Source organism: Colletotrichum godetiae (genome assembly GCF_030913485.1).
Source record: "Colletotrichum godetiae strain CBS 193.32 chromosome Unknown BDP55scaffold_31, whole genome shotgun sequence".
NCBI classification, from domain to species: domain Eukaryota; kingdom Fungi; phylum Ascomycota; class Sordariomycetes; order Glomerellales; family Glomerellaceae; genus Colletotrichum; species Colletotrichum godetiae.
In genome coordinates this window covers 336,025-356,878 of record NW_026851279.1, presented here as the reverse complement: position 1 = coordinate 356,878, position 20,854 = coordinate 336,025, and the positions used below count along the sequence as shown (strand labels likewise).

Below are 20,854 nucleotides of genomic sequence, written 5' to 3'. Positions count from 1 at the left end.
CTCGACCAGATCCTGGCCACAGGATCACATTATCAATCAGATAATCTTTCTCTCAGGGGACTGTTCCTCCAATATATGTCCCCATCGTCGCCTGATGCCAAGAGGCGTTGTGTGTGTAAGGCAACACGTGTGCTTTCAAGCCCGAACCTCTTCCCTCCGCTTGCTCGGGACTGGTCTTCAATCTCGATCAGCGTCTGAGTCAAGGAATGAGACCTAGCATTTCCTGTTTGCTGTAGAATTGAGCTAGGCATGTGTTTCTCAGGAGACGTCTGTATCCCTTGATCAAGAGACTGCTCCAGAGCAGTATCAAAATAAGGAACCCAGCGGAGCAATGGAATCTGAGACAAAAAATCTCATTTCTTGCAAGTCGCGATTCCCTTGGCCGGCACGTCAACGGTCCCCAAGACAGATGACCGCGCGTCGGTACTCGGCAAGCCCCTTGCGATTCCATAACTGCCGTTTTCTTGTGTTTTTATTTCGAGTCAGCTACGGAATTATCACCTGGCTGCCTCGAGGTTCAATTTGCGGCATCTGCCGCAGAGCATTTTGCCGGAGCTGAGGCTGGGTCTTCCAGGGCGACATACGTATATCAAAACATCGGAAAGCAGGTCTTCCAGTTCCCCCTTTGCATCTTATGTGCACATATCAGGTGAGAGAGGCGAAGCCTCGACGATGACGGCGGCTTCACTCACTTGAGAAGATATTGCAGTGATTCCTAGATACAGATCACCCAACCCTCTACAGTTTTGACCAACGACCCTTGATCAAGGTAGCACAGGACCGCCGCCGCCCCGTCAGATTCCAAACTTAGCAGAGGTCATCACAACAGACATATAGCAAGGCGTAGAGCTAAGGTAGCCCCAACATGTCACCGGTCGACGCCCCAGGAACCCATCCCAAGCGTAGACGCGCTACCTATCCCGAGGCCGGCCAAGAACAGTTTGGCCTGGCCCCCACGCCGAGACACGCCCAACTACCCTAACCCATGATTTAGTATCGATCATTGGGCAATGCCTTCTGATCCAGTCGTGCAGAGAGGCAAAGCCATTGTTAGCCCCCAGTGACCGCAAACGACTAGACCTCTATCCACCATGTTGTCTAGCTTCGGGGAGGCGGAGGGGCAAGTATGCAGGTGCGAGGCGGGAAGTCACCACGGCCCAGACTCCGTTATTTTTGTCATTATACGAGGCCGAGGAACTTTTGTGGCTTTTGCAGTCGTTGTGCTCCCCTTGTCATGTCGTTGCCCGCCGCCGTTGTATTCACGAGCCTTCCGGGGCGACAAGAGACGATAGCCGCCTTGCCAATGGCGGGTTTCGTGAATATGCTGACGTGAGTTTTGATATGTACTCTGCAGGGGAAACTTTTTTGGCTCAACCAACAACGGTTCGCCGGGGCCCCGGGGGTGGGTTGAGATATCGACCTTCTTGCTATAGAGTCCCTGCTCCCCCCATGTGGATCGTTCGTACATGAATCCCGAGGGCGGCGGCGAGGCTAGTCAGCATGGCACCGCATCGTATTGGGGGCCAAGGAAGGAGTAAATATCCTTGGAGAGAGTACGAGCCGCTTCGTCATTCTCGTATTCTCGTGGTTCCGTACGCCAAAGTTTCCGCGCTGTTGTACCCCGACGACAAACCCCCCTCCCCCCAAAGTCCCTCACCTTTCGCCCGAATCAGCTATCTTAGGATGGCGAGTAGACCTTCATGCAGCAATGGCTATATAGAGTGAGTGCTCCTTTTCACCCAAGGTAGCAGGCTCTCAGATATCTGAGAGTAAAGGGTCTGTCTGGCCACGTCTCGCACCAAATTCAACACTCCAGAGCAAAGTTTGCAAGCCAGATTTTACACAAGATAACATGAAGCTGTCAAGCGCAGTTAATGGGTTTTGGTCGCATGTCTCATCACTTCAATCGTTTCGAGTATGAGTTGAAGTACAGCATGACGAATTTACTTGGAGACGGAGATGACAGTTGTCACCAGACAACTCAAGAGAGGCTGGTTCGAACATGGTTATGAAGATATTGGCTGAACCGAAACACTTTGGCAGTAGTCTGTGAGTGATCTTCAGTAATCCTAAATAGTGAATTAGCCTAGGTATACATCTTTTCCCAACGGAAATATCTTGTGTACACTTAGCACAGGCTAGGCGACCAAGGCAGGTGGAAGCCAACTATAGAGTATGACCTGCAAGCATGTAGGTACGGAGACATACTCCCCGCGGGATTACTTTGTTATTGAAGCAAGAGTATAGCCGTTCTGGGAAGCAATATCCAGGGCAGGAGTCTACAGCGTTTGCGGATTCAGTGAAGAAACGGTTCTCTATTGAACCTACATTTTCGCTTACTCAAATATGCCGTGATGGACTTCAGATAGGGATTTTGGCCGTGACTGCCGCTTTGAAATCAGCAGATAACCTCGGGCCAGCCAAACTCTGCCTTTGGTGAGCTATTAAAGCATAACAGTACTCAGCAGTGGTCCCGGTTCTATGCAGGACCGCGCCGAGGCAGGTTGCAACGAAAGAAGCAGCAGATGGAGGAGGGGGGCAAACTCTTTGATGAGTCTACTGTTCGAGACAAGTCCCAGTACCCCGACGTTAGATAGAAGCTATGGGAAAGTCGTTCACTGCTTCGTTCGTCGTCGTGTACGTGTTCGTTTCTGTCGAATTACGGGAGGATAGCTGGGGTAGTATAGAGGAAAGTAGCTTAGAAGGCGGAGTAACGGTTAGAGCGGTAGACGGAGCGGTAGACGGAGCGGTAGACGGAGCGGTGAACGGAACAGCGGGAACCCGATAGGTAGCTTAGAGAGCGAAACGCAGATCGTTGATAAACTCTCCTTACTGTTTAAGGCAAGCCCCAGTACTCTGTTACATAACAGCTACGGGATGTATTTTATTGCCTCGTGAATCATCATACGCGTATTCGTCACATAGAACTATAGGAGAATGGCGAGGAACGGTAGGCATTAGGTAGCTTATGTATGGGAAAAGGCTCACGGGCTTTGCCTCGATGAGTAATGGCGAAGATAGTCCGACTCGACTATGAGAAAGAGGATGACGATGCATTATATATGGTGCTCTCCATGCGATGCTCTTGCTGGCTCTTATCGGAAAGCAGTCCTCTTTTATGCTTTTTTAAGACGTCCCGGATTCTCAGTACCTTAGTGATGACTGTTACAGGACACTGGATAAGGATCTGCTGAAGCTGAACTCATTATTAAGAACGACGAGGAAAGCTGCTCTTGCACTAGAGTAAAACAGTCAATGGAAACCTACAATCGAGTAATCATGTGCCCTGAGTCTTCGGACGATAACGGACTAGAGTCCGTCAGGCTAAGGCCCCCAGTCGAGCCACCAAGAGTCAAAAGTCATGATCTGTTGCACGTCCTCAAGTCATAATTCTTAGGGTGCATACATGACATTAGACATCACCAGTCACCGCTTTCGGATGCAGACATGAAAGTAGATCGTTGGGGTGTGTGGAACGGATTTGTTCGCATACATGGTCTTAGATACAATACTCTACAGTACGTAGTCTCGATAGATGGGCGCGGACGGGATGCTTCGACTCACAACATGTTCTGTCGTAGTCTGCAGTAACCTCATCGTCCTGCCATTCTTCATCGAGATGCTCCGCAAGAGCAGCGCGCCCGTTCGCCAATGCAACCTTAGCCTATCGCCGTGTGAACCCATTGCTTTTGTTCTCCAATAATTGAAGACCTCATCATGACTTTTTTTTAATAATGTATGCCGTGGTATTACACAGGAAGCCACCATTGGTATAATGGCCGCTAGAAGCCTCGCATAAACAAAGGAAGAAGCTTCGATATATCTGAAAGGGGATATGTCGGTCGCGTTGCCTGGCAACATTTAACCCATAATCATGCCCTTCATGCCGGACAGGTCACCCTCCTTGGCAGCAATCTCGAAGTAGCCGTAGATGATGCTAAAAGCATGTTAGAACGTGTTCTTGAAAAACTTGGACAAAGACATAAACTTACGTGACAGCCAGGAGAGTACCAGTGCCGGAGCCGAGGGCGCCCATGAGGTCACTGGCAACGGAGAGAGCACCGATGCAAGCACCGCCAAAGGCAGCGGCAGTAGGGATGATGCGCTTGAGCTCCTTGTACATGCTCTGGTCACGGTGACCGGCCATGACAAGACCCTGGTCCTTGAGCTGCTTGGCGACATCGCGGGGGCTGGAGCCGGAAACCTCAATCCAGGTCTTGGAGAAGATGGCGCAGGCACCCAGCATGTAGACAATGTAGACAGCGGTGTGGATGGGGTCGAGAAGGGCGTCCTTGAAGTTCAAGGGAGGGGACATGTAGTAAGCCAGACCGGAGATAGCAGAGAGCTGAGCAGAGCCGTCCTTGGCCTCCCAGACACCGAAAAGACGGACGAGGAGGTTGTCAGAGAAGCGAGAGTACAGCATCTGGCTGATGAGGAAGATGTTGGAGGACAGAGCGGACTGCAGCATGATGGGCATGTTGGAGGTGTAGAAGAGGCGGACAGGGTAAGAACCGCGGGCACCACGCTGGCGGGAGGACTTGACGGGGATCTCGACGCGGAAGCCCTGGAGGTAGATAACGGCAGCGAAGACGAGGATGGTGGCCAGAAGGTTCATGATGTTGGGGAGGTTCTGGCGGTAGAAGGCCTCCTGGAGAGCGCGCTGCTTGTTGGGCCAGGTGAGGAGAAGGTGGAAAAGGGCGATGACGGCACCCTCGAACTCGGGGCCACGACCGGTGTTAATGGTGGTGGGGGAGAAGGCCTTCCACATGATGGACTCGCAAATGTTGGTGGCGATGAAGAGAGAGATACCAGAGCCGAGGCCGTATCCCTTCTGGAGGAGCTCATCGAGGAGAATGACGATCATGCCGGCAACGAAGAGCTGGAGAACGAGGAGGAAGACGATACCCGCGCCAAGGTCGGAAGGTCGGCCGTAGAGACCGGTGAAGACGTAGACAGTGGCGGTACCGGCGGAGAGAATGAAGGCAAAGAGCTTCTGGGCGGTCTGGTACAGCTCGCGGTCGCTCTTGAGGTCGAGGTTGACGTCGATCATGTGGGTACCAGCAAGGAGTTGGAAGACCATGCCGGAGGAGATGATGGGGGTGATACCCAGCTCCATCAGGGTTCCGCGGTTACTCGCCATAACCATACGCAGCCAGTATAGGGGATCCGAGTTGTCGGAAGAGACAATGCCGTAAAGAGGCATTTGGCTCATGACCAAGAAGATGAGGAGGGTGAGGGCCGTCCACATCAGCTTCTGGTTGAAGGGAACCTTGGTCTCCGGCTGCTGAACCTCAGGGAGGAACGGCACGAACGGCTTGACCAGGTCGAGGAACCGTACTGTGATGCGGAAGCGCGTTGGTTAGCCATTGAGTTGTCCTAGTATGATGTGGTTGCTCGTTGGGCAGTGCGGCGGCATTCACTGGCGACAAATATCGCGCGCGTGTCCTTTTTGAAGCTATGCGCCCCCCAAGCACGCGATTCGCGGAGGTTGGCTGGGCTGGGTGGATGAACTTACGGGAACTCATGATGGGCTGTTACAGTGGGCAGAAATCAATAAACAAAAGGATTAATTCATCCAGGTGAAGAAGGGGAGAAGAAGAGAGAGGTAGAGAGCGACAATGGCTCCAGAGGTTGTGGCGAAGGGGGTGAGGAGAAGTGGTGATGGGGAGATGGAGAGAGGAGGTTATTAAGGAGAGGAAGGAGCAACAGGAGCGGGAGGGAAGCCCAAAAAAGAGGGTCGGCTGCGATCTGGCTTCAAAAACGCCAAATTGTCGATGTGTCCAAAATTTTGGTGGAGCTTTGTCAGAACACGTGATGCGTCCAATCACTACCTTTACAGCATTAGCAGGCACTATTACCACATTACCTAGGCGTGCTAGGGAATTGGGGGAAGCAAATTGGGGGATTCAGGGGACACAGCTTTAAGCTGTCTCCTCCACATTTTCGGCTCGAGCTTCCAGCCAGGGGTCTTTAGGGATCCTAGCGCCCACCCAATCCAGTGCCTGCCCGCCAAACTTTTTTTCTTCTGGCGTGTTCCGATGCATTCTGATGCCACCTGCCCAAACTCTCCCAGTTAGGAACAACTGTCACCATACAGAGTCATATAGCAGTCACCAAAGAGTCAAAGACTCACCAACACAGGACACGAAGCAACAGCTACAGTCGCGATGCTGTAAACCTCCCCTGTGTCCTTTCTCGGTGGTTCTCTGGGTATGATCTTTCGGTCTATAATAGGCCGAAGGTTCATACACAATGTTGTTGGCAACATGACAGCCCGAAATGCGCCCGCGGAACCCTTGGTGGTTATCTTGGGATCGACCGGAACTGGAAAATCAGAGGTGAGTCGAGGAAGCTGTAGCACTAGCATCTTTGTGCGCCTTGGCTGATAGTGATCTGTCCACAGCTCGCAGTCGAACTTGCGACTCGCTACAATGGCGAAATCATCAACGCAGACGCTATGCAGATGTACAAAGGCCTGCCCATCATCACGAACAAGATCACCACCGAAGAGCGCCGCGGTGTTCCCCACCACTTACTCGACCACATCGGCCTCGACCAGCCCACTTGGATAGTCGAAGACTTCAAGCGCGAAGCGAACAAGGTCATCCGCGAGATACGTAGCCGGGGCAACCTGCCTATCGTCGTCGGCGGCACGCACTACTACACGAACGCGTTACTCTTCGAAGATACCCTCGTCGGCGCGGAGAATGAGAGAGCGCAAGATGGCGCTGCAGACGTCAAAGACGAAGACGCATCCTCGTTTCCGATTCTAAACGAACCGACCGAGGTCATACTCGCCAAGCTGCGGGAGGTTGATCCCGTCATGGCGGACCGGTGGCATCCCAACGATCGGCGCAAAATCTCGCGCTCGCTGCACATATACCTCCAATACGGCCGTCCAGCATCGGAGATTTACGCAGAGCAGCGCCAGCGCAAGACGGCCGAGAACATGCCCGAAGGTGGTAGCAGTGCAAGCCCTTGGCAGACACTGCTCTTCTGGGTGTATTCCGAACCCGAAGTGCTCAAAGAGCGCCTCGACAAGCGCGTAGATAAGATGCTCACCGTCGGCCTCAATCACGAGACACAAACGATGTATGAATACGTCCAGGCCAAGGAGGCTGCTGGCCAGGAGGTGGACTACACCCGTGGTATCTGGCAGTCGATCGGTTTCAAGGAGTTTTCACCTTACCTCAAGGCCCTCAACACCAGCGATCCTGCCACCGATTCTGAGACTTTGGATACTCTCAGAGCCGCGGGGCTCGAAGAGATGAAGACGTCGACCCGACAGTATGCAAAGTATCAAACTCGCTGGATCCGTACCAAGATAGTACCACTCCTCCAAGAACAGCATGGTGCGCTAGATCACCTCTTTGTCATGAACAGCACCGATGTGTCGCAATGGTCGTCTAACGTCGCCGAACCGGCCGTCGATGTCGCAAAGCGCTTCCTCGAGGGCGACGCCATGCCCGCGCCCGCGGATTTATCGGTGACGGCGCGGGAGGTGCTCAGGGAGGCGACGGCGCAGACGGAGCGCATGCTGTGTCGGCGGACGTGTGAGGTCTGCAAGACGACGTGCGTTACAGAGCAGGATTGGACGAAGCACGTCAAGAGCCGGCGGCACAATGTGCTGATGAAGAAGACGAAGAGGAGGGCGCTGGTCGCTACCAAGAGGCCCTTGGCTATCGTGCCCGCCGAGGCTGACAAGGAGGAGGATGGCTCTGTGGGCGATCGAGGGTCGAGTCCCGAGGTCGATGGGCTGGGCATGTTTGATGTGCCGTCGTGAGATAGCCAAACTCGTCAGATCAACGAGACCAGAAAAAGATTCATTCGTGAGAGAACTCTGCTCATCTTCTCTTCATCCCTTGCCCGTTCGTCTGACCATGTTCGTCGTCTGCTCTTCTCGAAGTCATGCATCTTGTGAGGCTCGGCTCGTCCTGGCTCCGAATGCGACATGCCTAGATCGTTTCCCCCCCCCCTTCCACCCCTTCCATCCCTCCCACCCTCAGGTGATCACCACCCACCCTGTAGGTAGCAACGAGTAAGCAAGATCCAATGTCGTAAAGCTTGTTTTTTGGTACTCTAATAACCCCAAGACCCCTCCCGCGTATTTGTTGCACCTATATAAACATGCTGCGGCAGACTGTACGAAGTACGGAGGATACGCGGGATGGTATGTAATGGAAATCGTATTCGCTTTTACCCCACGCATCTTTAGTTTCTTTAACTTTGTATGGATAAGCATAAAATCTATCTGAATTTCTGACCAAGCTTTCCTCTCTCTTTCGCTCGTTGGATGACATGATTACCCCCTCGCTTTGTCACGGTCCGGTCGTATTCCTCGCTTTCGCTTTCTAGAGGGACCTTCAGAAAGCGAGCTAAACGAAAAGGCAAAACGGTAAAACTCCACCTTTCTTACTTGCTCCAGGGACGCTGGGGAACCTGGACCTAAATTGCTGCTGCCCAAACATCAGATCAGCGGACTCGGATCAGCAGGAGAATGTTAATTTCCTTGATTATACACAATAGTTGGAGTGTTGGCATTTTCGGAATCCGAACCCCGCTGGACAGGATGGAAATGGTATTTTCACAGGCTAGGGTTTCTGATTTTCTTGTTCTGGGTTTCCTCTGACGTCGTGGTTATACGACCGGTGCTTTCTCAACTGGTTTATGCAGCCAGCCCTATTTGGTATCCTAGAGGCTTCTCTACGGCCGAGTTCCGGCTTGGATTCCAGGCCGGCGACGCGATCGATCAGAGAGCAAGCTGTTGCGGCGCCGTGGAGTGTGAACCCGGCGCTGCACACCTTGGCCGGTCGCCGGGCACTCCAATTTTAAACTCTCTATAGAGGTCCAGGTGATTGGAGGCGCTACAGACCTTCTAATTTCAATGCGTATCTCACCGTCAACACTGCGTTTTTAACCCCAACCGAGAGGCTCTTGATCCTCACATTATGCCAGGCGAATGAGGAAGAGAGGAAACTCACTGCATTTTAAGCTGCTCCCAAGGGAATCATGGGTTTGTTAAGCGTGCGACGCTCCTGAGAGGATGCCACTTGCTGTCATTTAGTCGAGGCATCTGTAGAATACTTTAATCTCCCGAATGTATTGCTTACTTTTTTCTTGAACCCAAATCTACAAACAAGCCTCATCCGTTGTAATCCCAATAGCAGTACTCAAAACAGTGTTGTAAGTGTAGATCATCTCGATCTTCTTCTCTCCATTCTCCCCCCATCTCACCCTCAGTCAATCACCCCCTTTACTTCTGAATCTCAGCCTTAACCCAGGCCTCCAACCCACCCTTGGCAATAACCTCCTGCACATTAGGCGGCAATTCACCAACCTTGACACTCCAGCTCTCTCCACTGCCCTCGGTGACAATAACCTTGGACCGCCTCAAATCCCAGCAGAGCCTCCAGCCCGTACGGCGCGTAAGCACCTTGTCCTCGCCCTCGTTCTTGAACGTCTCGCGGAGACGCTGCACGAGCTTGGGCACCTCGACGCCCATGAGCGCGTTGTTGATGCTGTTTCTGCTGAAAATGTTGCCGAAACTGCCAGACACGACAAGCGGGATCTTCTTGGCCAGGATCGCCGTCGCGGCCTGCTCACGCGAGCTGCCCGTGCCAAAGTTGAAGCCTGAGACGAGGATGTCGCCGGCCTTGGCGATGTCGCGGAAGGAGGTGTCGTAGTTCTCCATGCACACTTCGGCCATCTTCTCGACGGAGACGTTGTCTTGGTAAGTGTACTTGCCTGTTTTTTGTTTGTTTGTTAGAAGATCGCTTTGTTGGGAATTGGGGGTTCTCTCCGTTTTCACGTACCAGGGTAGATTCCATCCGTGTTCATGTTATCCTGATCGCAGAAGATGATCTCGCCTTCCACCTTTTCAGGAAATCCGGGGAGGACCTCCGTCAAGCTGTCCTCCTCGCTCTCCGCGGCGGCGACTGGTTCTTCAGCAGCAACGGGCGCAGAGGCACCCGCAACTCCTTTCTCAGACTCGGCAATCATGCTGTCGGCTTGCGCGATGAGCTGGTCGAGGGCGTCGTCGATGCTCATGGCGATGTCGGCGGTGATGTCACCGACGCCCTCGCCGATGATGACCTTGTCCACGCCCTGAGGCTGCTGGTACCAGCCGGGGCCGGCAATCTTGCCGTTCAAAGCACTTGCGGCGACGACCTCGGGGCTGGCCAGGTAGGCCTTGGCTTCGGTGGAGCCCATACGGCCCTTAAAGTTGCGGTTACTCGCGGAGATTCCATTTTCGCCCCTGAATGTATGTTAGCCGACGTCACCAACAAAATTTCTGGAGAGATACTACGAACGGTTCAAGGAGACCGGTTCCCTATAATGAATGGATTAGTATATGGATCATGAATTGTTGATAAGGCAATCAACTTACGAGACCAATGCACGGGCCACAACCTGACGGTAATACGGAGCAGCCTGCGTCGATGAGTGTCTGCCAGTCGCCAGCCTCCTCAGCAGCCGCCTGCTCAACGGTTGATGCCGCAGCAAGGTAGAAAGAAACACCCGGCGCGATCTTGGCGGTTTCTCCGTCCTTGGCAGCCTCACGGAAAACGCGCGCCGCAGCGGCGATATCTGATGCACGCGAGTTCGTGCACGAGACGAGGTAAGCCTTGTCGATCTTGAGGTTTTGCGCCTCCAGATCCTTCAGGGGTGTCGCAACCTTGACAGAGTTGGGGCCGGCGACGAAGGGGGACAGGGTCTCGAGGTTCAGATAGAGGGACTTGGCATATGTCGCGCCAGGGTCGGCGGTGAGAGGGTTCTCGAGAAGCTCGTCGACACGCTCGTGGGTCCAGCGTCCCTTGACAGCGGCGTCTGTGTTGAGCATCGCCGCGGTAGTGGCCTTGGCGCGGAGCCATCTTTCCAGTGTCTGATCGATGGGGAACAGCGCGGACAGGGCACCCCATTCCGTGCTCATGTTCGCGACTGTTATCCGCTCGTCAACGGGGATGCTTCGCATGGTTTCCTCGGAGCCGGTGAACTCGAGGGCGTGGTTCAGGACGTCGTCCTTGTTGAACAGGCCGCAAAGTGCGACAATGATGTCCTTTCCAGTGACACCGGGGGGCTTAACTCCGGTCAAAGTGATCTGGGTAATATTAGTGACGAACCCCTGAGCGATGGCTGACAGTCGACTGTACCTTGGCAATAGGGGGGACTTGGTACCATGTGCGGCCGGTGGCCCAGATGGCGGCGGCGTCTGTTCGGACAACCGCGGTACCAAGGCATCCGATTCCACCGTAGTGGTTGGAGTGACTGTCTGAGGCGACAGCCAAAGTACCAGGCCATGCGTAACCCTCTTCCACCATAATTTGGTGACCGATTCCACGCCCGGCTGGGTAGAAAACCACACCGTGCTGCTTTCCGAGCTCTTCAATCTTTTTGTATTTCTTGAGGTTGGCCTCGCTCTTGTTTTGGACATCGTGATCGAGGGTCCAGACGAGTTGTGAGGGGTCGTGGATCTTGGTCGCTCCGATGGAAACGAACTTGTTGCTGATGGGCGCCGTGTTGTCGTGAGACATGCACTTCCCTTCCCAATTGTAAGCCATTGTGCGCTTATGGTCCTCTTAGGCGTATACATAGGAGAAGGGGGGAATTATTCACCAGGAGACAAGGTGACGTAGTCGCCTGCGCGGACCTTCTTGCCGGGCGCGAGACCCAGCGAGTGCCGCTGGACAATCTTCTCCGTCAACGTCTGGGGGTTTTCGACCTTGGGGGCGGATGTGTAGAGGAAGTCGGTCGCCGTCGCGGCGTTTTCGAGTTGTGTGTGGAAGGCATACTGGCGGGGACGGGTTGTCGTCGTGTAGAAGCTGGGGCGGATCGATCGCGAGGGAAGTTGGCGCTGCAGGAGACTGCGACGGCAGCTCCTCGCAGCGTAAAGCACCACTGTTCTTCTCTATTGGAGATAATGAGATTAGTAGAGCTTCGTTACGATGGGAGATTCATATGTGAGCGCACGTACAATGGGCAACATTGCGACTTCAATTGGTTAGGCCAATGGCCAAAAGTTCAACAATTTGGTCTCCGGCAATTCGCGTCGTCGTCAAGTCGTGACTGTTCGGTAACCGGATCCAAAAATTTGGAGCATGTGGGGAAGTGACCGATGCCGGGGTGGGTCACCCGCTGCCGTTCTCTGAAATCACCTTTGGGTGCTGTCTGATTGGTTAGCTTCGGCACCTTTTCGGCATTCTTATCGACTTTTTGACTCTGCATAATCTTATCTTATCGATACAGCGATAACAGCTTATATAAGATGAGCAAGTTGTCGAGGTTGTCCCGAAAAGCGAGAAATACGACGACGCCGCATCCGCAGGCGCAGGCGTTACCGCCGGCTGTACCCGGATCACGGAGATAAAGGCCGGCTCATTACATATAATTCCGCCGTGAGCTGCGGGGCATTTACAATAGTCGTTTAAAACTCCGCAGATCTCTCCAGTGTCTATTCCGTACTGCGTCTCCAGACGCTGTCTGCGGATGAAATTACTGGTTTAGACACTACCGGTGAGCTTTCGATGAGCAAGCAGACCCGAATAATACGAATGCCGATCTCACTCAAACTTCTGGAGGATGAAGAATAGAGTAAGGCAGGCAGAGCAGAGTTTTAACTGGGAAATTTGGTCTCCTGTTAAGGCCACTGATAATGCTGATACGGACGCTCCTGGTAAGGAATTCTCGACATGTCGATCACCAGCATGCCACCGACAGTTGATGACTGAGCTTGTTGGTAGGGATCTGGCTTGCTTGTCTCTATTGTGCAAGACAGCACATGCCAGAGTATAGGAGTCACTTGGTCAAGTTTTCGGAGTGATTAGATGCCACAAGGTTTGTGCAACTTGCATATCTCTCTTCGGTAGCTGCTACCCGTGCACAAGTCTATAAGCCGCATGCAATGGAACGACGGGATTGCCTTGTGCACAATCTGCAGCCGCCGTAAAACTCACGGATTCGGCGAGCAAAAAGCCCCTCGCACTTCGGGCATCTGGAATCCTGGATCTCGGCTTGCGTTCGATTTGTTCATGGTCGGCCCTGTATCCCTCCGATAGCTGCCCACTATGATCTCTCAAGTAAGGCACCCTGTGTCTATTACACGTGTCAATTGACAGCTGCGTAAGATGGATGGATTCTTACCTATTTATTGTTCTTTGGTCCTTGGATGCCACCCTGCTTACGGCAGTGCGCCCATGCAAACTTGTCTGGCTCCGTGCCTTGACGCAACGCTGCCCAGGGCATCATCGCCCGCTGCTCATCATGAGGCCATGAACGTAGGAGCCAACCGTTGCTTGGCTTCTCAGAGTTACTCCAAGTTACGCCAGTCTAAATGCTGGGCTCCTGCGAGTACTTACCTCATATGCGCGCGGGGAAAAGATAACCAATAGCTGATGGATGTGATGTGTTGTCCACTATTTTAGACACATGTTCAGAAGGAGGGACTTGTTCCTCACGCTACTGCGTACAGATGCCGGTATCTCTCACTTGTATCAGTAGTTTGGCACTTTGGCTACCGTCAGGTATGGCTCATAGTGGCTCATGCTCCTTCATGGCATGGATCCCGGACCTCTTGTTTCCATCTGGGCTCACCTTCCATTACCCCCTCCATCCAATGCTCGTCCGTCGTTTCTCCTCCGCAACCCACCCAGAACCTCCGCAGAAAGAGCTCCTTGATGTGGGTTGGATCTGTCAGGAACCCTCTCTCCTCAGCTGTCACCCCCGCCCCCCTGTCTTCTCATGGCTATTCGTGTCTGTCCGTCCGGATAGGTAGTAAATGTCTCTTACCATGTAATGACCACTTCCTTGGACCATGGACCTCCCACCTTAACTTGATCTCTTCCAACTGTTCCCGAACTCCTCTCGGCATCGACCATTCCCGTCCCACGTCACTTTGTTCCCCAGCACAATCTACTCAGTATCAGCTTCCATCCAGTCCTTCCCTTCCTTGCTGCCTTGCATCGGCATCCGCACACGTTGCCTCTATCCGTACCTACGGAGTACAATTCACGCACTACCCAACCTGACCTTGCAGTTGGTCGCCGTTGAGAACCCTGGAGCTGATCTTCCTTGATCCTCGAACCCCCGATCGTTCCCCCATCGGCACACCCGCTCATTTATAACCAAAAACCCAGAGCTTCCGGGCCTCGGTGGACCTGTTCACACAGCATTCACACAGGTTACCCTGGCTGTCTCAGGGTTCTCTTACCTTCCATCGGCCGCTTTGGACCTGCTGCCGCTACTACCTTACTATAGACGCATAGGTAGTATGAGTATCCGTAGACGGAGCGCACATGCACAAAGTCCACCTGGGTATCTGGCCTACATCTGTAGTGGGAGGGTATTGGCGTCATTCCTCCGCCGTTTCGTCCGTTCCCTCCGACGACCTGAACATCCATCACCCCTCCTGTCCTGTTTGACTTGCCCTTGTCTTTTCTCTTCCCCTCCGTTCTACCTACCTAAGCTTTTGCTGTCTGCCAAGTGCCTTTCCAAAAGGTGTTTGTTCTCCAATTGTCCGCAACTGCAACAAAGTCGTCCCTGTCAGAATTACGACCGAACTTGTTTCCCAACTAGACAACATTGATCACGCACGGAAAGCTCAACTTCTTCCTGAGCAACTATTATAGTCGAGTCCCAAGAACCAGCCAGACGGATTAAGAAGCAACCCCTGGTGAGACGCTGCCGACACGTACGAGTGGTCACTTTCTCCATCTTGGCTGGGTTGCGCTGCATCGGGTTTCCTGGAATCCCGACGAGTCAGGCCGAGTGACTGTGAGACCCGCGCCCGTTTCCGCTGCTGGACCACCCTACCTTTCTACCTCACCATACGGATTCATACCATACTACAGAAGTCCTTGACATCCAATTTCATACTTCTTTCTCTTGGACCGCTGTCGCCGACGCCGTCCTGCGACTACGCCTCATTGCCTTACATTACATTACCAGACTACATACCGGCAGGGTTGCCAGCACACACATCTCTGTCACACACACTCTCTCTCTCTCACACACATACTCCGTACTCTACCACCTCACACACCTCTCAACAGTCTCTTAAGCCCTTGTCGTTCCTCTCTCGCATTCCGCCGCCGCGTCCCGCACCGCCGCCCTCACCCCCAAACTCCACGCCCACTTCACTTCCTACACTCACATCTGACGCCTAGCCCTGCCACATCCATCCCACCAAACCTCGCAACTCATATCCCACCAGGAACGGGTAGGGTGAGTTAAAAGCGAACCCAGGGGTTAAAGGAACCAATATCCATATCTACCGCCAGGCATCCTCTTTTCCCGCATCACCGCTGCACACGCGTCTTTTCAAACAAGGCGCCCTGGTTTCCAACCCAACCTACCTTGTCTTGTCCCGACCCTGGGCCAGGCCTCCCGTCCGCTCGTCCCGGACCAGCCCACGATCAACCCTCCTACGTACGGCTTTGGCTTGAAAGACTCACAGACACCCTCCCCTCCTCTCCCACCTTTCTTTCGCCGCACCGCCCACCCGGGGAAGCATAACGATTCAAAGTCGTTGTCTCTAGCGCCCATCTCCGCCCTGGTTGGTCATCGACAACGCCTGGAACCACCCAAGCGACTCAGGGAAACCCGGGATTCCACTTTCTGCCAATTTCTAAGCCAAAAACTTTACCTTTGGTACTGCGGCAGATCACAGCACGCGCCCGCCTTGTGTGAACCTCTTGCCAAAGAGGGGGGCTTCCTTCATCCCACTTTAGGGTCGCGTCTAGATCCGTTTGCATTTATTACCCCTCGGGTCTCAGCTCGTCGCCACATCTCTATTTTCTCATCTCTCTACTACGGCTACACTAGAACGGATCCCCCTTGCAAGTATCTTACCGACGGACTCCGCCCTCCAGGGAATCATCCATAAGGGCCTCGCGCCCACGCGTGTCAAAAGATTTGGTTGGGTCTCGTTGCCCCCCATTCATGGACGACGCCGTCCTGTTTCAAACTCCTCCCGTGGCAACTACTGCATAACCACGAGGCTATTCAGCCTCAGCCCTACCAATGAGTACCAACTCCAGTCAACACAAGAGCCAAAGGGTTCTGGCTTGTGTTCTCTGCCAACATCGCAAGATCAAATGCGACCGGAACACCCCCTGCTCTAACTGTATAAAGGTGCGCCGCCTGCATTGTACAGATACAAAATCCCGAATACGTTCTGACTCGTATTAGGCCAACGTCACATGTACACCTTCAACGCCGGCTCCCGCACGCAAGCGCAGGAGGCCAAACCAGGACTTACAAGAAAGACTCGCCAGATGCGAGGCTTTACTAAAACAGTATGCCACGACAGGTAGCGATACGACGCCTCCTGGGACGGCGGCGACTCTTTCGCCCACGACTTTTGCCACACCTTCTTCGGCTGGGCCGTCGCCGAGTATGCCACAGCTGCCACTGCCCTCGGGGTCCGCTTCAGTATCCGAGGACACTTCTCCACCCGCGACATCCTGGAAGCCGGCCGGCAAAGTCGTAGTTGAAGATGGCAGCGTCCGCTTCATGGACAGTTATGTGTGGGCAACAGTGCATGATCAGGTGCGTAATCACGAAGCTTGTAGTCCGATGCGCTTGCTTTCGACGCATCGCGCGATCCCTGCCTGCGCCGGCTAGGTCTGACCTCCTCGTAGTTGACCGCAATGCGACAAATCATCGAAGCCGAGGAAGAGGAACAGAGTGTACTAGGGTCCGACGCCGTGACCCCCGACGACAACGTAGATCTTCTTCTGAACGATATTGCCGCGATCGACCTGGAAGATGTCACTCCATCTCCCGTTCAAATATTCAGACTTTGGCAGGTGTTTTTGGAGCGGGTTAACCCAATCACCAAACTCATTCACGTGCCCAGTCTGCAACCCCTCGTTGTGGAAGCGGCTGCGAACCACTCAAATGTCGCGAACAACGCACAGGCTCTGCTATTTGCCATTTACCTCGTCGCATCTCTCACCATGACCGAGGCAGAAGCCAGACAGATGCTGGATACGTCAAAAGAGGAGGCTCTCAAGAAGTTCACTGCTGGTGTCAAGGCGGCTTTGACCAAGGTCAACTTCCTCAAGAACCACGACTTGATGACGCTGCAAGCTTTGATATTGTATCTGGTCCGTAGTGATTTTTCCCGCCTTGGAAGTTAACTTGTATTAACCGGGAACAGGTTTCTCTTCAGGGGCGATATAACCGCCACGCGGCTTGGGTGCTCAGTGGTGTGCTGATCCGTATCGCGCAGAAGATGGGACTTCACAGGGATGGAGAATTACTCAACCTCACTCCATACGAGACGGAAATGCGACGACGACTGTGGTGGCAGATTATCATGTTGGACACGAAATATGCCATGGTCTCGGGATTCTGCGACACGCTACTGCCATGGAACTGGGACACGAATACGCCGCAGAACGTAAACGATGCCGATCTCTTCCCCGGATCGACCGAACCCGTCCAGCCTCGTGAAGGCCCGACAGAAATGGCATTCTGCCTGCTCTTGTACGAAGTCGGTCGTTTTATCGTCGAAAACCGCATCCCCGATTTCGAAGCCGTTGTTCTCGGCGCTATGGAGAATGACAGCCAAGATTCCCAACTGGCGACTCAGACTTCGCTTGCCAAGTACCGGGCATTGGTCGACAACCTCGATGCGAAACTCGTAGCCCTCGAGAAGCGATACTGCGACCCCCTTGCCGGCAATATTCACATCGTAGCGACCAAAATCCGATCCATGGTTACTGACAAGATGCGGGCTATGATGATCCCCATGCGCGAACTGCCCGAGTTCGGCACCGAGATCTTCAACGTGCAGGATAACATGTTCCGCATATCGCTTATGCACCACGAGCACAACGTCGAGTTGTACGACTTTATGGAGAACACCGGCTTTGTGTGGTTCTTTAAGCTTCACTTCCAAATCGATGTCTTCATCGTCATGGCTGGACAGCTATACAAGAGACCGACAGGCAAGCTGGCCGACCGCGCTTGGAAGGTGGTTGACAGGATATATCAGTACCACGAGGAGCTATGGGACATGTCGAAGAAGGAGAACACGCAGCTGGGCGTTTACATGCTCAAGGCCTGGAGGGCACGAGAGCGCGCTCTGGTTCAACTCGGCCTACCCTACGATACACCGGTTGCTATCCCCCGACTACAGGATACCGTGCCTCAGACGAGCTCGGAAGCGTCGTCTTGCGGACCCTCGCCAGCGCAGACAATGAAGATGGAGATTCCTCCGAGGCACGACCAACCCATGGACCAATTCCTCGGTAATTTCCTTGACACTACAAACTTTTACGATTTGGACATGTGGGCGGACCTGGGTGTCCCCAACGGCAACATGAACCAGCAGTCTTCATCAAACATGTTTGGGCAATTTGGGAATTTCGGCGTGCCACCAACGAATAGAGGATGGTGAACGTGCGGCATCATTGGGATTTCACGTCATGTTAGCTCGGTGCCTGGGTAGAAAATGGGAAAGTCAAGGGAGTGAATTGGTCAGGGGGGGTGTATAGACCCGGGCATCTACAATCAATCTCTCGTTGAATTAGAAAGAGACGGGGAATCATTACTTGGGGCATTCTTTGGATTTGGATTTGTCTTTTGGTGTTAGGATTTTACAAAGAGACAACTCTCCCACCTCTGTAACGATAGTACCATGAAATGACGAAGCTACCTAATGGTAAATAGACGGGAGTCTATGGAACGACCAAGCGCATACGCCCCCTTCTCCTGGCAGTCCGGAAGCCGTTGGCATGATGATTGACTACCTGCCCCTGTCGAGCTGAATGAACTTGTTACCTTTGGGCGTTTGGCTCCCTCCTCACGGAAAAGGGGTAAGATTGGCAGAGGAGTTGTCTTCATCGGCGACTTGCGGAGACTTATTCCGAGAAGACACGGTTTTCAGGGTTTACGGCTCTATCTGTTCAATCATACAACGTCCTTTAGTCTTATTGGTGCCTGTCTGCCTACCTGTCTGCCTACCGCTCAGGATACGAGACATGCATATGCGATCCTATGGGCTTACGACGCGGACAGGCAGATGGAACGACTCGTCAGTTTATTCCCTGGTCGCAACCCCCCCAACGAATGGCAATCAAAGTTCCCGGCTATTTGCGATTTGCGAAACAACTCTACTATTGGCCAGGGTACTCCAGAGTACAGGATCATCACTCATGGCCCATGGGAGAGAGAGAGAGAGAGGCATTGATCCCTCTGCTGCGCATATCATATCCGCCGAATGCCCGTCTTACTAGATACTTTCCTTCCAAGGAACAAGACTGCAATGTTGCCCGATGGGCAAAGGGGAGCTACCCGTAAATGGAGACATGTCCATCGGAAAGCCCTGTCCGTAGGACCTCGAACTGTACTTCCGATTCCCGAGATTTCACGAATTCCAGGCGAACATTACAGCATGCAAACGAAAAACCCCCGAGGCGGCGGGCTCCGATTCGTTCGGGTCCGGGAAAGGAGCCCGTGCGAGGGAGGAGGAAGAAGAAGCATAAGAGTCATAATTGTCTTTTTTTTTAGGTGGGTAACATCCGAAAAGTCAATAGCAACATCATCAAAAATCAAGGAACCGGAGGACGGAAAGGAGATGTGCAGGCTCAGGGCTGAGGGCTGTGTTATTTTGGACGGAGCGGAGCGGGATACTTACCCCGACCCGCCGTCCCGTTTGATGGGAAACATGAACTTGTATCCGTGGAGTTGTATGAACATCACCCCCACGAAGGTCAAATTTGACCGCTGGTCTGACGGGGCTGAGAGAACCTGACGACCGGCCAAGTTTCTCTGGTGCCACGCATAACACCAAGAACCGGAGGCTCGGGCTCGTCGGGGAACGATGGACCCGTGAGCCGACCCTTGCCTTCGGGACCGAGGTTGGTTGGGTCTTTACCACTTTTGGTGTAGAAATCCCCGAGGTTTGTGGCTCGGGTTTCTCGAATGGTTTAGTTTAAGCCAGTTTAATGCCCGCCTGGTTTTCTATTGTCTGATGAGCCACGCAAGAGTCACAACACAAGGCGGGCTAACAGACTCTCACCTGGAGCTTACCAAAGACCGCTCGGCCCCGTCTGGCCTGATGGCAGCATGGACGATGAGTCGACGACTCTTTTCATGCGTGTGTCGTCTTTTTTCCTACCTTTTCCTCTTTTCCACTTGCAGCTGCGCGTGGCGTCGACTAAGGGGACAGTTTGCTGAGTTCAAACTTGCCAACGAGGCTTCACCGCACCAGTTCAGGAATGGCAATTTGGGGAGTCGGCATTTTCAATGCCGATTGCTTACCTCCCTATGCGTCTGCCTTATATCCGTACATGGGCGGGTATGATTTTCCTCACGATCCCAATAAACTAAGACCCGAGAATGGCCGGCCTTTTGTTGCGTTGGATTGTTTTCCCTGACCTGTGGATAAGTCAGCGTGGGTACGTAAGCATGCGCCGCGAAGGAGTCCCTCATAACCAGGCCCCGTTCCAGGAGACAACTGGGAATGGAAGCATGGCTCAGAGTCGCACCGGCTTAGACTCATTCAAGTTTGGATCTTTGGGGTCTAAGGTCGCGTGGCTAGACAGAAGCGGGCGGGCGGGAGCCAAGATTGGAGGCTCTTTTAGGGCAAGACTGGTCTGGGGGGCTCTCTTTCATTGGGTGGTTGGATGCGAGGATGAAAGAAAGGAGAATAGAAATCCCCGAACGGGTGTTGGATGTGAGTCGTCCTCGTCATGCGGACATGTGTTAGGTCGTTTCCTGCGTCGTGGCCGGACGTTTCTTACGTCCTTTTTCGGGTCGTAATTCGTTTTGCTCGTTTCGAATAGGCGTGTTTTGTCTTGTTTAGGGGAAATGCGATATAATTATCTGTGATGACGGTTTCTTCTTGAAT

The 20,854-nt window shown here is 53.3% G+C and overlaps 4 protein-coding genes across 4 annotated transcripts; 2 read left to right on the top strand and 2 right to left on the bottom strand.

The window, feature by feature from the left end:
• Positions 1-3,563: 3,563 nt before the first annotated feature.
• BDP55DRAFT_224821 (pre protein translocase) lies at positions 3,564-5,991 on the bottom strand. The gene is made up of 3 exons (XM_060566103.1): positions 5,516-5,991; positions 3,993-5,337; positions 3,564-3,937 (listed from the first exon to the last, which is right to left on the bottom strand). The coding sequence occupies exons 1-3, from the start codon at positions 5,523-5,525 to the stop codon at positions 3,862-3,864; spliced, it is 1,431 nt and encodes a 476-aa protein (XP_060427467.1). The 5' UTR covers positions 5,526-5,991; the 3' UTR covers positions 3,564-3,861.
• Positions 5,992-6,266: 275 nt separating this feature from the next.
• On the top strand, positions 6,267-7,783 carry BDP55DRAFT_556397 (IPP transferase-domain-containing protein; the record flags this gene model as incomplete). Its single annotated transcript, XM_060569589.1, has 2 exons — positions 6,267-6,338; positions 6,404-7,783. 2 exons carry the CDS (start codon positions 6,267-6,269, stop codon positions 7,781-7,783), a joined length of 1,452 nt encoding a protein of 483 aa, XP_060427466.1.
• A 1,470-nt stretch (positions 7,784-9,253) lies between these two features.
• BDP55DRAFT_730589 (homoaconitase) lies at positions 9,254-11,983 on the bottom strand (the record flags this gene model as incomplete). Its single annotated transcript, XM_060579708.1, has 7 exons — positions 9,254-9,744; positions 9,813-10,255; positions 10,311-10,330; positions 10,388-11,098; positions 11,151-11,539; positions 11,614-11,905; positions 11,972-11,983. The coding sequence occupies 7 exons, from the start codon at positions 11,981-11,983 to the stop codon at positions 9,254-9,256; spliced, it is 2,358 nt and encodes a 785-aa protein (XP_060427465.1).
• A 3,793-nt stretch (positions 11,984-15,776) lies between these two features.
• On the top strand, positions 15,777-18,811 carry BDP55DRAFT_225011 (fungal-specific transcription factor domain-containing protein). The gene is made up of 4 exons (XM_060566104.1): positions 15,777-16,125; positions 16,183-16,542; positions 16,635-17,102; positions 17,156-18,811. The coding sequence occupies exons 1-4, from the start codon at positions 16,015-16,017 to the stop codon at positions 18,398-18,400; spliced, it is 2,184 nt and encodes a 727-aa protein (XP_060427464.1). The 5' UTR covers positions 15,777-16,014; the 3' UTR covers positions 18,401-18,811.
• The last annotated feature ends 2,043 nt before the right edge of the window (positions 18,812-20,854 follow it).